The sequence below is a fragment of the Nipponia nippon genome, unplaced genomic scaffold (genome assembly GCF_047370975.1).
Source record: "Nipponia nippon isolate SJK-2023a ecotype South Korea unplaced genomic scaffold, ASM4737097v1 scaffold_17, whole genome shotgun sequence".
Taxonomy (NCBI): domain Eukaryota; kingdom Metazoa; phylum Chordata; class Aves; order Pelecaniformes; family Threskiornithidae; genus Nipponia; species Nipponia nippon.
This window is the reverse complement of record NW_028262333.1, coordinates 1,409,467-1,426,293: the sequence shown is the minus strand read 5'-3', so window position 1 is coordinate 1,426,293 and position 16,827 is coordinate 1,409,467. Positions and strand designations below refer to the sequence as shown.

Below are 16,827 nucleotides of genomic sequence, written 5' to 3'. Positions count from 1 at the left end.
CAGCGACCCCTCTGGAGTTGCTTTGGTGAGCAGAACACACCACATCTAGCAGACAAAACCACAAGTATTTCGGCTCTGTGCTTTGGGAATTAACAGAACAAGAACTACCTTTCAAGAAGCCCTTTCCCAGTTCTGTGGACTATCAGCTGCCAGGAATCTTGGTGGCTTAGAGGCGAGGAAAGAAACGTCCTCTTTTTAAGCCCCTAATCCTTTCCATGCCACAGAATCAGTAAGAGGTTCTGCCTGTTATTTTTAGATGCGATTTACCATGACCTGGGAGGAAAAGAAGGAAGTAGGATTTTGTAGCCTGTGGTACATGAGGAGGCGTGAATAAAGGGTGTGCCCTGCTTAGGACACCAGTGGGCCCCAGCACGGCCTCCCCCACCCCACCTAGTCATCTCCAGCATTACATAGCAAGATTATTCAATTCTGAACACACCCATCCCAGAGAGGAGCCTCCTCCTCCAGGCCTGGATTTTCATTCTTTGAGACAGAAACGGAGCATCCCGACAAAGCGTGCGCAGAGCCTGCGTGCACATATGCCAAACATCTCAGCACGGGGCCGCTTCTGTTATGCTGGCACCCTCTAGTAGGGAACATTCCTGTCATTCTGTAGCTCTCGGAACAAAAAAGCACTTGGATAGAGACATTGCCAAAGACCTCTGCACAGTGAGTCACATTTTGGAGGTGCAAAAGTCGTGAGGAGTAAACGTAGAAGCCATTTGGCATTTGTAGGGAGTTCATAGATCCCCTAAACGTTAGGCTGCTGCACTGAAAGAGACAGCGCTGGCCGCAATGCAAAGCTGCTCTCTGCTATTAAGCGATGCTATCTCCATTACCTGTTTTGAAGAACGAAGAAAAAGCCTGATCTGACACGTTCTCTGTGGGTCTAACTACACAGCCTCCTCTCCCCCCGCTGTTCTGCAGCGCCGAGAGGCTTAACCCTACCGCTGGTTAGGGACATGACCGTACGCTCTACAGGAGAGCCACTGACACACGGGTTTTCATGAGCATTTTACAAATGGATCTTGCTAGCGTTTCCCCAGCCGGCACACACTCACCCGCTGTCCTTCCAGCTCACCTTGTTGATGCTGAAATGGCCCTCAAACCTGCAGCCATCCCCATTATTGAGAGGTATCTTCATCGAGTTGTCAATGTGACCCACTTCGTGCCTTCCCATTTCATCTTGGATGTCTAGTCCCACTACTGCATGGGTGGGAGGGGAGGAGACAACAAATCAAAACAAAAGAAATAACAGGAAGGTTGCATAGGAAAAGCATGCACTGTTTTTACTGAGGAAAAAATCCCCATCTTTTTTCCTGACATTTGACTAAACTGTGCTAGTAACGTCATTTGTCAAATATTAATTGTTATACCAGCTCTTCAGAAAGAGCTTTGTAACCAAACTTTTCAGACTGCCTACTTGACACAAATAAACCTCCCGTACCCTGCCAGCTGACTGCAATCTCAGTTACACAAATAGAAAAACTTCAGGCGGACAAGGCAGGTGATTTGTGAAAAGCCAACAACTCGCTGCTGCGTTCAGAGTTACGAAAGAAACTCGGAAGGTTTCTTGCTCCCAGACACCAAACGGTTGCTAAGAAAAAAGGAAATGGGATTTAGAAAGAAGCCGGTGAGGGAGGTCAGCCGCTAACACAGGCTGCGGAGCGAGCACAGGGTGCAAGAAGACAGGGGTCCTGCCCTGGCACAGAAAGCGATGGGGTGTTGGTAAAGGCTGCAGCTACTTGATCTCCATCCACCTGGTTACAGAAGAAGGGCCACTGTACCAGTTTGGGCCCGCTTCAGGTATTCCTTAAAATACAGAGAAAAACTGATAACTGAAAAGGGGTACTCACATTCACAATGCAGGTTTGGCAAACTGATGTTCAGATTCACTTCTATTTTGCCTCCGCTGTCTTTGTCTGGGTCATCCACGTAGAGCTCATTAACTCTGGAGGACAGAAAACACAGGCGAGTTCAGGCACACAGCCACGTTCCACAGGAAAAAACCCAACAACTTGCACGGGAAGGGAAAAAAGGAGACTTTGAAGCAGGGGGCTGGACTGTGTGACAGCCGCCACAGAGCTACAGGACAAAGAGCAGGGAAAGCCCTCCACAACTGCACAGGGGCAAATCACGATTTAACTTTACTTCTTGCTTGGCAAGTGCAGGAGGCTTTAAGCAAGGCCCGTGCACCAGCAGAAAACAAAGCTCCGGCTCGGACCTGTGCTGCCTGCCCCCTTCCCCAGCCTGAGCTCCCAGGGCGATACAAACAAGAACCCGATGCTGAAGAGGCGGCAGGCAAGCGTGCTAGCCCTCCGCACACCTGGGCTGTCACTCCTTTGAGGAAAAAGGGAAGCGTGCGCTTTTCGATTTGGTTCATAAATAGTTGTAGAGAAAGGCTGCTCGCAACTCTCCCCCAGGAAAGCTTATTTGTGTCACTAATTGGCTTTTGTTATTGCTATCCAGCTGACAGAGCAGCGGCAAGAGAAGGCAGCATGGCCTACTTGTATCTCTCTCCTTAATATCTCATTTCGATCTATGAATGGTAACCAAAAGCAACGACTAAAATTGAGAAGTGGATTTGAGCCAGGAACAGATGGGAAGAAACATCCTGGACGGCAGGATCTAACACACTACGCAACAGCCTCCCAAAGAGTAATGTTGTTTCACAGCACCCACAGTGCTGGCACATATTTCACAGAAGACAAAATACAGATATAGAGCGAAAGGAATACAGGAGTATAAATATTTATTGTTGGCACATACAATCCATCTGACACGTAAAAAAAGAAAACCAACTCAAACACAGCTGAATTAGCTGAACGGTCCTAGAGAACCCACGCCAGGGAAACCCACCACACCGAAGCGAGATGGCGAGATTACCTAGCAGCTCTTTCTCCCTCAAAGTCCAACACACTTCAGCCTCATCAAATAAGAAGATTTGACAATTTATCTTCCAGTCGGGCAGATTACAAAGGTATGGGAACGTATGTTGAGGCAAGCTACATAAACTAAACTACCTTCGCTAGTAAGTGCTCTGTATTATTTTTATTTAATGCTCAAAGTGCATGAAACCCTTTGACAAGCCCTTGCCGAAGAGTCTATACGCTAACAGACAAACCAGACCAAGGGCAGCTACAGACTCAAAGTGATTTTGCTCTGGTGATACATCTCTGGCCCATAATGAACTGTTTGCCCTGCGGATTCAGAAGAACCAAGCCTTCACACTGAGAAGCACACAGCTGCCCATTTTTTCGGAGGTAATTGCTCACAGGTCAGTGGGGTTTACAGACACTCATTTAAAACCAGCACAGCATTTGTCTTCAGCTTCACAGCCCTACCTTTCTCTGTCTTTAATTGGCTTGACAAGTTGCTTGCAATCATTACTCAACGTATTTTTCAAGTGATTAATAAAAATGACACAGAGGGAGGGGAAAGATTGCTCATCAGTGACCTAGTTAGCAGCTTCTTGGCTGAGCCCTCTTCTCCTGGGCGGAATGCATTAAATCTTCTACATGTTTATTACTGGCAGATTGGGTAGCGATTGGGATTAAGTCATATGTCCAAATACGTTTGTGAGGAGCAGCTCCAGCCAGGACAGGCATTAATCCCCCAAAGCAATGCACCTTTCCGCGCTCCCTGAGTCCTCCCATCAAGATCCCAGTTGCCAGCCAGCCCGTTTCATAGCAGCACCTGGCTTCTTCCCAGCTCTCTGCCACCCGAGATGTGGGCCGTGCCCAGCCAGCGCCACGGGCAACTTGATGTTACTGGCAAAAAGGAACGTTCGCGCCAGGGCTGGCAGAGGAGCGCGTCAGGTTCAGCAGCTCAGCTGAACACGCCAGCGCTTCAGAGGAAAGCTCTAGGAAGGTCAGTATTTGTATTTGCTGATTTCCAGTTCTGAACCTGCCAGAAAACGTGCGGCCAGGCGCGGTCTGTGAGCAAAGGCACATAAGCCTTTCAGTGAGAAGCGAGTGAGAAGTGGTTGCTGGTAGAAGTCGAAGAATAAACTGTGCACAGGGAGCCCATGGAAGCTCCTGCCTAGGAAGGCAAGCGGTGAGGTCACCCGGCTGCAGACTGGATCACTGAGGCAAAGAGAAGCAGGCCAGCTTGTCCACGTCACGCAGCCCATTAGTCGCAGATAAAGGAAACTGGTTTCCTGTCCTGCGCTCGGGTCACTGGACCAACAGATCCCAACCTGTCCCTTGGGCAAGGCTGACGGCCGCTTCCTCCTCCTCCTCACCTAGTAGCCCCCTGCTCCTCTCCTACTCATGTTCCTAATTTCATAACCCTGTCTATCACTCCTTAGACATCTGACAGCTCGTGACAGTCCGTCCTTCCTTCCCCTCCCTTGGACCTGCAGTGCCACCTTTCATGGAGCACCCTGCCTGCCGAACCCTGCTTCTCCCTCCCAGCTCCGGCCGCTGCCTCCTGCTGGCAGCATCAGCTCTTGCAGAGGGCCCAAGCTAACAAACCCAGCAAGGTTTCTCATCAGGGGCTCCCAAGTGCACCCTTTGCGCTGACCTGCTCTGTTACCGAGGTTCCTCTCGCTACGGGGAACCAAGGGCACAATGACAACACACCCCAGGCTACGCTTGCTGGGGCAAACCTCAGAAGAAACGTCGTCATTTTCAACAAACTGGAAATTTCACCCCCAAAATACAGTCTGGGTACCTCACAGGTAAAGCAAACTTCCAGGGTCAAGGCTACTCCTTCCAGGATCTCCTCCTGAACCACCACCACCTAACTCTGGATGGAGCTGGCAGAGAACTGGCACCCACGCCTCCCTTGCTGTCCTCCTCCCCAGGGCCAAGAAGCCAAATTGCACACAGCCTTCCAATTATTTAACCGGACAATCCCGGGATGCTGGGAAAAACACCATTTACCACCTCTAGCAACTCTCCCTGAAGGGGGAGAGTGGAAGAAATGAAGTTGGCTCTAATTTATAGCTGTCCCTCCTGGAACATAAAGTGTCCCAGGAGTGACAGTCCTTAATAGTGAATCTGGGCTGGTCACAAGGGAAATAAAACCCGAGGTCATGCAGAAAGATGCTGTAAACACAGCTGCTTCTATGGCTGTTTAGGGAGGCAGCATATGGGGTCGTACTGTGACTCCAAAGATGGCACGCACCTCCTCCGAAGACCCTAAGCACGTAGGAGTTGGTATTTTACTGGCTGCTGTTAAGGACTATTTGAATAAAAGTGGCACAATAATGCAGAGGTGAGGTGCAGAGCTATGAAAGTACAATGAAGGCAACAGGACAGGCGAGAGGTAGACCTCTCCCTCCGCAGGGCCTCCCACCGCTGATTCAAGGAAAGGGAGGAAAGTTTCCCCATGCAGCAGGAGCCGTGATCCACACAGAAGGAATCTGTTTCACTTCTAGAAAAAGCCACTTTGAAATACTTCACATTCCTGAGCGGTGCTGCTGGTCTGCTCAGCCGCTTTTCCCGTTTGCTTACAAACTCGCAGCATTACAGAAAGAGCTGGAGCGACTCTTTGGCTAAGACTGCAGATCACGCAAATGGCACGCGAGAGAGAATGAAAGGGGGAAAGAGTGGCAAGAGGGCTCGGCCTTTCTTTAAGATTTTATCCAAAGAAAGCCAGACCTGTTCTCCATGCTTTAGGACTCAGATTTATGACATAACAGCTTTGTTTCCCCAGAGACAAAACTTCCCCAGCAACTTATTTCCACCCAGCAGCCCTGGCCACTAACATTGGACACTTCAGCACTTGAACAGCTGAAGAGCCTACGGCCCTTTGAACACAAGAGGAGACACGCTGCATTGCCCTTTCAGAGCTTCACACGCTGCCTGGGTGCTCTCTAAACGCATCTTCCTTGTCCTCTGTCCTCCTTGTCCTACTCTCTGCTTCAAGTTCTAGCCTTTTTTCCCCCTTTCACATCAGCCAAGCCTGCACCCTCCTCCCCAGTCATCAGCCATACAGAAAACACGACCGCTTACTCCAGCAAGGTGCATTTTACCTTGTCCTCCCGCTCCCAGGAGGCACTCTCTGGTCTCCATGACCCTAAGCCTAAGAGGGAAAATAATTATTCTGTCTTGAGGGAGCCCAAAGCTTCTCAAAAGACTTGCTCAGGCGAGCTCTCTTGGCTCCATTTGCCATTTCAGCTCTAATCAACCATCTTCTTCCAGAAACACAACTATCCAAAGCTGAGATTCCTGCGCTACCACCTTCTCAGTTGTGCCAGACCAGAGAAGACCCAACACAGGACAAACAACCCATCTTCTTCTCAATTTGTGCGAAGAAACAACAAGCAGGTCAGCAAATTCTCTACTGTGTAATAAATTGTGCGTATGTCTATTGCTCTGCCATTTGTAATCGTCCTTCTATGCCCTGAATCTCAATCAGTTCTTCATTGAGAAGGTCTTTGTCCCAGATTAGGTCTTGGCCCAGCTGTGAAGCACAGAAAACACACTGTCCTACAAAGGAAGGAATTACAGTTCTCCAGGAGGCAGGAAGAAGGAGAAGGGTTCGAAAGACGTCAACGTAGATTTGAGTCAGAAATTGCAAGTGACATCATGACACGACCTTCCACTTCCTGCTAACCCACACACGTACATTAGGACAAACGGGATAACAACACTTCACAAATATATAACACCTTTTATTAGGTAATCTCCAAGTTACTACGCAAACATTAATTAAGCTTCTTAGCACCCCTGAGAGGCAGGCAGCTAAGTACTACATCCTTCTACAGAAAAGTGTCTGTCTCAAGGTCAGTCCATGGCGAGAGCAGGATTACAACTCCCATTCCCCTCGGACTAGTAGGCTGTATTCCCTGCGCTGGTCTAGCTTGCTTCAACATTTCATCTGCCTCAACCGGATGAGCTGGTGGAGCTGGACTTGCATCTCCAGCTTAGTGTCTGGGACCTGGACTAGAACATATGAGTCGCAGCGTTGTGCTCCTGGTGCAGATAGCTAATGCTCCGAGGTTACGGTTTCCAGCAGAAGGAACTCTTGTTGCACCAGCATCACACTCTGCTGCTTACAGCACGCGCAGCTTGATCCTGCAGGTTGTTAGGAGAAATTTTCATAGGCCAAGAGCCACACAACACATTCAACATACCTTGGAGAGCTACGGGACAAAAAAGCTGCCAAGGCAGGTATGGTAACAATTCTGCGTCACTGCAGGGTCGGTCTTGGGCATGCAAATGAATCCAGCGTGAACACGCAACGTTGGTCCTAGAAGCTCCTGGCGTTTTGCTTCCTCCCGCATTCGGGGTACCTGACGGCCTGCACGGACAGCCACGTCGTGCTGCGTGTGATGCGGTCCCGGCACGGCAGGCGGGCTGTGTGACACTCACAGACCGGCCAGGGTGTTTGTCATAAAGATTAAAGCAAAGAGGTATCCCCAGTGAATGATCTGGTCACCTTAAATGAACAAAAGATTTGGACATTGCTGACGATTTATGCTTTTATGCAAAGGCAGTATTTTTATTACAGATATTCTGCCCTGCAGATTAATTAAATTGCCTTGCAGGGGGCAAAGCCTTCCAAGAGGCAAACTTGTCACTTCAGTCTGTTCAGTCCCAGTTACTTCATAAAAAAAAAGAAAGAAAAATAAAACACTGCCAGGAATGGTCTGTTGCTTTCTACAGCGTGCTGTGGCAGATGAATTGTTGTTGAGCAGCTACATTCATACCACACGTATCATATTCATACCCTCCTACCTCTTCCCCTGGCTGCCAATGCAAGGCAGACTAGATTGGTTAATTACATCTTTCCTCCTTAATGATGGAATACTTGGAAAACTCTTATTGATCCTACAGAATATAATTCATGACCTAATTACGGTGATAAAACTGCAGGATTATCATCTTGCCAGCTATTAACTTCTAGCATTGATCTGAGTTAATTAGAAAAGAGATAGGTGATTTCTATGTTCTGGATTTGCAACGTAACAGCAAGATGAATGAGGAAGGCCATTAAAGATAGGCCGAGCAATTTCTAGCCCTCAATGTACTCTCAGCTCTCAATCTACTACCAATCCTGCCCAGGAAATACCAGACACATTTAACACTTTAGCTTCATTTCTTCAGCCATTTGAGTCATTTGCTCAGTGGGACAACAGTGTTTGATACTGTCAATTTTGCAGAGGTTCAAATGTGGAGCATGGACCTCCCTTTCTTTATCTGTCTTTTAAAGAATTGAGGAGATTGATCTAAGTTCTTGTTTTGGACTAAGTCTTCAATCACTCTCAGTCTGGACAGAAAACAAAAAAAACCAAACAAAAAATCAAGATGATCCTTGATTTCCAGAATTAAACTCACCCTCCCCTTAACTGAAATGATGGGATGTGGCTGAGCCAAGAAAGAAAAACCTCTTCCCTCACCAGCCCTTCACTGTGCTTTTCCTGAAAAGGATGCAGCCCCACCTAAGAACCAAGCTTTGATTTCCTTCGTGGCTGCTCTGGGGACTGCTTGTCAGGGTCACGCAACAGATCTAGAAGATGAGAAACTAGGAGTTTTCTGCCCCGCTCAGGGCTCGTCTACACAGGAAGCCAGTCAGCAGCAAAATAGGATGTGCAGTTCGAACGCGTTCCCTGTGCCCCACGAGCTTCCTGCGTGTCCGCCGTAACACGCACAGTCTCTTCGTTCGGCTTCCTAACTGAAGTAAACTCCCGTGCACAGACGCAATCTCAGTGCTCGTCAGAAATGCCCACACGGGTGATGACATAGCTACTATGATGCACGCTGTCTTCCCCACATAGGTAATCCGTTTGGTTTTAGTGTTATGACTGTTATCCTCAAGATGAGGGTGTAATTTCTTGGCTTTCTGCCACCCAGACGAGTCTTTGGCCGTTGAGACTACAAGCGCTAAGACAATGGGCTGGTCAAGGAAGAACAGCTTTGAAGTTGAGCAAGAGTGGCCAAACTGAGATTTCTAGTAATACCAGGAATTTAAGTTGCTACAGTCATACGAATGTAGAAGAAAGTCCAACAGTGGGTAGAAGCTAGCAAGTATTAGGGGCTAGCGTGGTGTGGAGCAGACCTTATTTTCTCATGTTGCAGCATGAGTTCAAACCACACCGACCTCTCACTTTAGATGCAGATACCAAAGAAACCTCCTGGTGGTGAGAGTCAGATGGTTAATCCTGTGGGTACCACTGCTGTTGAGGTTGCCGCCGGCTTGCCCTGAAGCAGGCTGTCCATGCACACACACCATGCACAATTACTCGGCATAATAGGGCTATGAGGTAAGCATGAGTCCACATCAGCCAACCGGGTACGTCTCTGATGTAAGGCACCAGGCCAAGTGCTCTCGATTTCACCTTGCCATCAAAAATGTGCAGCTATCCCCACGCAATCCAGCTTTGTCAAGCGCCTGACTGCTTTAAGGGAAATAGGGCCCAAGAGGAGAAAGACCGATGCAGTCTCACAGTACAGCTGGCACTGGCAAAGCAGGAAAGCTCACCCCATGTTAGTGCACACTCTAGTTAACCGTTCAGATCCTGGCTGACACTAGGAAGCTTCAAGCTGGGAGAGATATCTGTTGTAGGAGACTCTTAATACAAAGGAAACTCAAAGCTTGCAATCAAAGTTGATGGGAATTGAACAGTTTGCACAGATGGAATCTTCCATATCTTCAAAAGTATTTGATTCACGGGTAAACAAGGCTCAAAATATCTTTGTGAGATAACATCTCCCCCGTAATTTGCTACCACCCAGTTTAAGTGGTGGCACAGAGTTCTCACGCTGTTTGTTCCAGACCACGTAGAGCTCCACACTTCTGCACCCTTATTCCAAACGACGAGACTATGCTGCCTTGCAACGCACTGCCAGTAATACACACTTGAAAGAGAAACACAAGACGTTTGCAACATCTTCCAACACCTTTAAGGCACTGGGTTTCCCGGAAGAGAAAGCAACGGGTAAGAAATGGAAAAAGAAAGTTTACTTCTACTTTAGAGGTTGCTGAACTGGGAAGCACTTCGTTATGTGACTTTCTGAAGTATTTCCACTGTTACAGGGAGAGCCTATTCACAAATGCTGTGGGTGATCTGTTCCCAGCAAGAGAGATTTTGATGACCTATAACTCATCAGAAGGAGGTTTTCATACTCTGCGAGCTATTGTGTTGGTCAGTCCATGACGAATCAGTTTCCTGCATTCATTTGTCTCAGTCTCTTCCATGACATCCTCTCTAAAATTTTACTGCTTTATTGCTTACAAACACCTCCTCCCCACGCAGCTCCTGCTGGGAAAGGCAGCTTACCATCTCTGAGGTTGTAACGTGAAACTTGTCAGCTGCGCACGCAGGAACTTTCTTGTTAAGAAAAAAGCATGAAGAGACCTCAGAGAATCATACCATTTTGCTGTTCAAAAAGAAATCTCTAGTCAGGAAACTACCACTACGCAAAGGCATGTGCACTCAAATAATTGGATCAAAATTAGGTAAATGGTACTAATTCCTCTGGTAAAGCATTACCTAAAAGAAAAAAGAAAACCAGATGAGAGAATGAGATCTAAGAGGAGAGCAAGAAAAAGTACTATTTTACTTGAAGCAATTTGCCTAGCTTTTCTCTGTTTTTTAAAACAAGAAAACCAAGAACACTCCTCTCCTGAGAGAAGTGGGCTGATAAGGTGACCCTAGCACCTTACAAGCAAGCGCACAGAACTGAATTCAAAGAAACAGCGAGTAAGAAACCTAAGATACCATCTCTGAAGTAAACATGCAATGGGCATAAAAAATTAGCTAGAGCTAGATTATGCTACTGTCTTAAGGTTAAACATTACTCAATTATATTCTTGACCCAAGTCAGAGCTGCACAAAAACAATGGAAAAGCCACACGGTTATCAGAAGCCACGTACAGCACGGTCAATTTAAATACGGCACATGAGCCCCACGCGTCTCAGAGCTTTTTTGCTCGGCAGTGACAGCGGTTGCTATCTGGACCATCGCGCGAGTCTGACAGAAGTTCCGCCCTTCCTAACTCTCCAGGAACTCCGCATCACAGGCTCCTGAGCTCACTGCCACATCAGCAGGATGATGGAGAATGTTTCCTAGAACCCAAAACAAAGGTACCTGCGTTAACAGTTACTAAGAAAAGTTTACTTCAAGGCAGGAGGAGCATGAGAACAGGGGGAAAAAAAAAATCTGATTAACTAAAGTACTTGTTCTATGAGCAATTTTTTAAAGTGGAAATTATTTGTATTTTGCTCAAACCAACGTCCCAAAGAGGTTGCCTGGGACAACTTGTCTTCAGGCACAAAACCTGCCAAATAAGTTTCCAAGTAAGGCTCAACACGTGAAAAGAAAGAAGATAAAACTCATGTGTGAGTAGAGCTATCTGTATGTATCAGAGATTCAGCTCTGCCATTAAAAAAAAAAAAAAAAGTATTTTTAACATTAAACTAATAATAATTCATATTTTACGCAATTCATTTTTCCAAAAAGCATGCTCAAAAGCATCCAGTGAAGACTGGCAGAATGTGATGCCCATTTCATCCACAGGGAAGCGAGGGGAAAAGAAAACGTCTTGTCAGAGACATATCTGCAACGGGACCCCCCGGCCTTGGAGCACAGACCACGTGGGTTCACCCAGCAGGCACCACACGCAAACACACGGTACCACTGATGACAAATACACTACTTTCTGAGAATCACTTTGAATCAAGCACAGAGGAAAGTGCCTATTCAGGAGGAGAGGGGAAACAAATCTCGGGTGAGGACAAGAAATCAACAGCCCAAGGAGAAGAGGGAAACTGCAAGTGGCTGGCGCTGATCTGTTTAGTATTCACGCTGCCTGACACCTGATCACCAGAGCACCGAAAAGGGTCAGACGCTTTTGATGTGGGCTGTGGTCACATGAAAAATATCCACTGTGCTCAGCAGAGAAATCCAGTATGCAGTGAATAAAGGATCAAGCAGGTCGGGAACAGTTTTCTCCAACAAAAGTATTTTAAAACCACGTTTGCCTAGCATACTTTAGTAAATTAAAACGCTGAATGACTGACTGAGAATTCGGACTCAACCAAAAGGAATCCAAAAACCATTAGATAACTAACTGACCTAGTGAAATCACAGGCACATTTTTCCAAGATAACAGTGTAAAGCTGCAAAGAACCATATAGCACATACATTCAAAGGAAAACATGATTTTTACTTACATTTCAGTGGCTATGAATCCGGTGAGCTCCGACAGGAAGAGAAACAGTATGAAGAGACAGCAGCAGACAGAGACTGGAAAAGAGGCAAGGAGAGGCAAAGGTTAGTTTCACATCTCTGACAAAGGTATAAACTCTTCTCACACAGGCATATTACTCCCCCCATGGATAAGCCACCCAGACACACTCGAGAACAGTCTTTAGAGACAACGACCCAGACCCAGACCAGGCCACCAGAGCAGTGACTTCAATGGCTGGGTACCCAACATCCTGCGGGGTCTCTCAATTCTTGGGCCACCTTTTCCCCTGTGATTTCCATCTCCTCGAGGCTCCTGCTTTCCATCTCCAGAGCACCATGTTGGTCTGCCAGCTCTCTCTCCTTCTTGACAATATGATTTCTTTGGAGCCCTTGCTCCAAATGTAATTCTATTACTACTAAAACCTCCGGAAAGGAAAAAGAATCAACACCTCCTTGCTTCAAAAGCATATAGTCAGCTATACAGTGTTTTGTGGATTAGGAGACATTTTGGCTCTTTGACAAGTTCTAAGGCTCCGTGTCAGTCATCTCACGGCCTGCACTCCCCACCAGACCGAGCAGGTACAGCAGAGACATGGCGATAACGGACTAGTCTAGCCAATGCCTGACGCTGCTCTAATTTCTCCATTTGCCGATATATTGACTCTTCAGAGAGGGAAAATTCCCAGCGAAGGGAATGCAAAGTACGTGGACAACAAGTCCCTTGTCTTTTCTAAGAATGCCAACCTAGAGTTAAAAGGAGGGAACTCAAAGTAACTGGCATATTACTGCTTACTCTTCATCAGGAAACTATTCAAAACGTTGTCCAGTGACATCCACGCAGCAGTGACACAGTCATTGACCCGCACAGGAGGGGCTGGAAGGAAGGGGAGCTGTAGATCCTACGGAGCAGGGACGATTGGAGTAGAGAAGGATGTGCCAGCTCAAGGAGACAGGGCTGCAACGCGTACTTGTATAAATCAAATACCCAAGTTCACCACGAATCACTATACGAAGGAGTAAACCAGGAAACGGCGTGCTAGTCCAGGGCTGCCACAACAGGAGTACAATCCGGCTCAGCCCTCCATCCCAGCAGAGTTACAATCACCAAGCACTCTTCGGAAATGATCACTTCCCCACAGCCACTAATTGGGACTGAGAAATACGTAAGAAAACCCCTGTTCCTCAACTTTATTCCACATGACCTATACAGCCCGAATACCCATTCCTTCGGGAAGCTCAAGCAACAGCCGGCTGGGGAGCAATTTTACCATAAAAATGCGCCTGTCCAAACTCCCTCGGTAGAGAATGTGAGAGGTATGGGAAGGAAAGAGGAGGTACTTGAGGCAAATACCGAGACAGACCCTCGAGTGACCTAAAGCCTCGTGCCTCATTCTTCAGATTAGTCAGTTTATAGTTCTGAGGAAAGAGAAATGTGCTGCTTCCCCTTCCTCAGACTCATTTCAACAGCGGATTAATTTACTGACCCTCTGAAGAGTGCAAGGGATTAAAAGATGCCAAACAATCTGTTAGCTAGGATGAAGAAAGGGAGAAAAGGGAAGAACAAAGTCAAAGACCAGTAGGAAAATGGGAAGCAAGAGGGGATATTCCTTTCTAAAGAGAAACCTCAGATGGTCACACAGTTGCTTGCAAGTCCTGGCTGTCCAGACACAGAAGACCACCACTGCTGGAACCCAGCTACGCCACGGGCACGGTGCACCCCGCGGCGCAGGGGAGGAGAAAGGGCTACGTAAAGCACAGCAGCAAATCCTTATGAGAACATATACACCTACTTAAGAGCACAAAAAAAGCAAGCTAGGCACAAGACTAGTTGATCCAGTGTTTCTCACTGCTAATCACCAAACAGCAGGGACACAAGATCTCTGATCTTTGGCAGTATGCAGGGGAGAGCATTTGACACAGAGACAACCCTTTCTTCTTTAATTGCTTCCCATATTCCTCTCTGCTTGTTATCAGCCTGTAAAGGCTTCCCACAGCATCAGCTAGACCTCTGTGCTCTCCAGCACAAGCCTGGCACTACTAACTGTAAACTCTCTCCCAGAGCTTTCTCTCTCTCTTCCAATTTTTAAACTTTCTTCTCTGCCATTTCCATCATCAAATTATCTTCTCTTTTTCCAGTACACAAAGTATTTGCTCCCTCAAGTCCATCTTCCAATGCAGCTCTTGCAGTGAAGGCTTGTGACAATACTTACCAAATACGGTACAGTAAAATTCCACTAACCTAAGTCTGTGAGAATGCCCTGAAACACCTGATTTTCAAAAGGTCCTCAATGCTTTTGCCAGTCTTCAAACGACATACTCAGTTTTCAACCTGTGAAAGAGATTACTGAGGGGGGACGTGAGAGGGGTATATAAAACCACGAGCAGCCTGAAGGAGATGAAGGGGGAACGACCACTCACTGTCTTCCAGTATGGGAATGGGAGGGAAGGGGGAGGTTAAAAACAAGAGGAGGTTTTCCTTTACGCAACAGCTAACTAAATTCTGAAAATTCTTGGCTATGGATGTTGGGGATGCTTAAAAAAAAAAAGGTCTGTAAGATTTCAAAAAGGAATCAGACATGCCCTGAAGAAGAAATCCATTGAGGGCTACTAAACGCAAAGGAACCACCTCTAGCTCAAGAGGCCCAGACCTGCCAACCGACCGAAGCCTGGCGACGTGTTTAACCGCCCTCGTGCTCCCTCTCAGGCATCTGCTGCTGACCACTCCTGGCAAGAGGGCACCAGGCTACACGGGCGTTTGCGCTGACCTAGCACGGCCGCTCTTGTGTTAAACTCCTCTTGTACACACACGTTTTCAGGGCACGGGGGTGCCTTTGGCATGAGACTTACGTCAAAGTCTTATGCATTAAACTGTCTCTTGAGCCAACGTTTTTTCAGACACAGAATGCAAGCTCCTCTCCTTAGCGTGGAGCTGCAGGCACATGCAATGTTCCCAGCATAAGAATTTACGCACACAGTGCTTCAGCTACTTATTTCATAGTGAAGGCCTTTACTTGCTTCCATGCAAATGTGCAGTTCCTGCCACCCACATTTGACAACTGTATTATATTTGGGAAAGTAGATTAAAGGCTAGGATCAGACAGAATAAAACAATTAATGCATAACGCTTAGCTCAACTGCAAGAGCACTGCCATGTTCCCACAGAGCTCAAAGGACCATCTAAGACAGGTTTCTTAAAACTCTAGTATGATAACACGATCAATACATCAAAGGTTGCTGGTGTTAGAGACACTGGAACACACCGCTGTTGGCTAATCGGTAATCCCAAAAGGATGGCAAGTTCTCCCAAGCTTTTTTTCCCTACGCTAGCTTTGACAGCCTAACCTTTTTGTACATATCCCTTCTGATACATACCCCATCTATGCACATTCCTGACTCTTCCTCCCCACCCCACAAGAAATGAAAGAAACGCGAAGTGTTTAACACATCATGCAGACTGAGAATGTGGATCCATGTCTATATTAAGGCATAAAATTAATAGTATTTATTGTTCAATGGAGCAAACTGTTATGAAGTGCAAGGAACGGGTCTTGTTACAGATGCCATGTGAATCATAACTTTGATATTTCCTGATGTGTATTTAAAACTCCAGCCTCCAAACAGCATAGAGTATTTCTGGATAACATTACCATGTGTGCATACAACATGTGCATGCAAACTATGCACCCACACCACTGACTGTTAAATAGCTGGATTGCTACAGCAGCTGTCCAAGTTGCAGGCCCCTCTCTCGAGGAGTCAGACGGCTCCTCCCCAGCCAGATGCCAACCGTCAGCCAGCCCGGGCACGTGCTGCTGCTGCCCACATAGCCAAACATGGCCAAGCTGTCACCACGGTAGTCAGGTCTGTTGGAACGGCCGGGGGCTGGCACCACAGACACGCTGCACGGGGGGGAGTCCTGCAAAGACTGGCACAAGCATCTGGTGGAAGAGGGACAAGAACGGCACGACTGGCTGAGCGGCACAGGGATCGCAACGCTGCCTGAAAGAAGAGATTTTTAGCGAGAAAAAGGAATGAGTACCTTCACACTTTTCAGCAAAGTCCACAGCAGTGGGTATGTTGTTCTATACAAACCTCAATCCATTACACTGCAGTGGCCTGTTCTTGGTTCCTTCACTCCTACTAATTTCTGATAGCTGGAAGGGTTGCTACACAGATTTGAAATACCTTGTACGCCGCGTTCACTGCAACTTTTGAAATTACAAACCCGTACGTAACAGAAAGACTCAGTAACCCTCCAGCTGGCTTCTGCACTTGTCTGTGTTCGAGATCGCCTGCTCTTCTCCACCAAAATACCCTAACGCTTCTCCCTGAGCTGCTTCTCTCCTAGAGGAGCGGGCCACTTCAGCCCTGGTGGTCAGAAGCTGAGCTGGTACCTTCCACTTCTTTTCTTCTGGAATCTGATCCCTTCCTTCTTCCCTAATAAACCTCAAACTTTTCAAAAAAAGGCCTTTTTACAATCCAAAAACAACTGTAGGAATCCTGCAGTAAATCCATTCCTATTCCAGAAAGCCTTCAGCACCAGAAGCGATACTGAACTAAAGTTTCAGCAGAAGTTGCATGGGAAGGGCCTAAATATAAAACAGCCCCTGGTCAGCTACTACGGGCTATTTTATATCTGCTCTGTAAACCTTGGAAGACTTAAAGAAAGCCAAAATACAGTAGC

General features: G+C 47.1%; 1 protein-coding gene and 1 long non-coding RNA gene across 2 annotated transcripts in view; both read right to left on the bottom strand.

The window, feature by feature from the left end:
• The window catches only part of ERGIC1 (endoplasmic reticulum-golgi intermediate compartment 1), a 58,921-nt gene that overhangs the window by 17,543 nt on the left and 24,551 nt on the right, over positions 1 to 16,827 (bottom strand). The window contains exons 3-5 of the mRNA XM_087753708.1: positions 12,128 to 12,200; positions 1,857 to 1,951; positions 1,082 to 1,206 (exon numbers count right to left, since the gene is read on the bottom strand). Of these exons, the coding sequence (XP_087609834.1) occupies positions 1,082 to 1,206; positions 1,857 to 1,951; positions 12,128 to 12,200 (293 nt within the window). The remainder of the gene's footprint in view (positions 1 to 1,081; positions 1,207 to 1,856; positions 1,952 to 12,127; positions 12,201 to 16,827) is intronic.
• LOC148056122 (uncharacterized) lies at positions 6,602 to 11,014 on the bottom strand. The gene is made up of 2 exons (XR_015703892.1): positions 10,829 to 11,014; positions 6,602 to 10,444 (listed from the first exon to the last, which is right to left on the bottom strand). It is a non-coding gene; the product is annotated as an uncharacterized LOC148056122 (long non-coding RNA).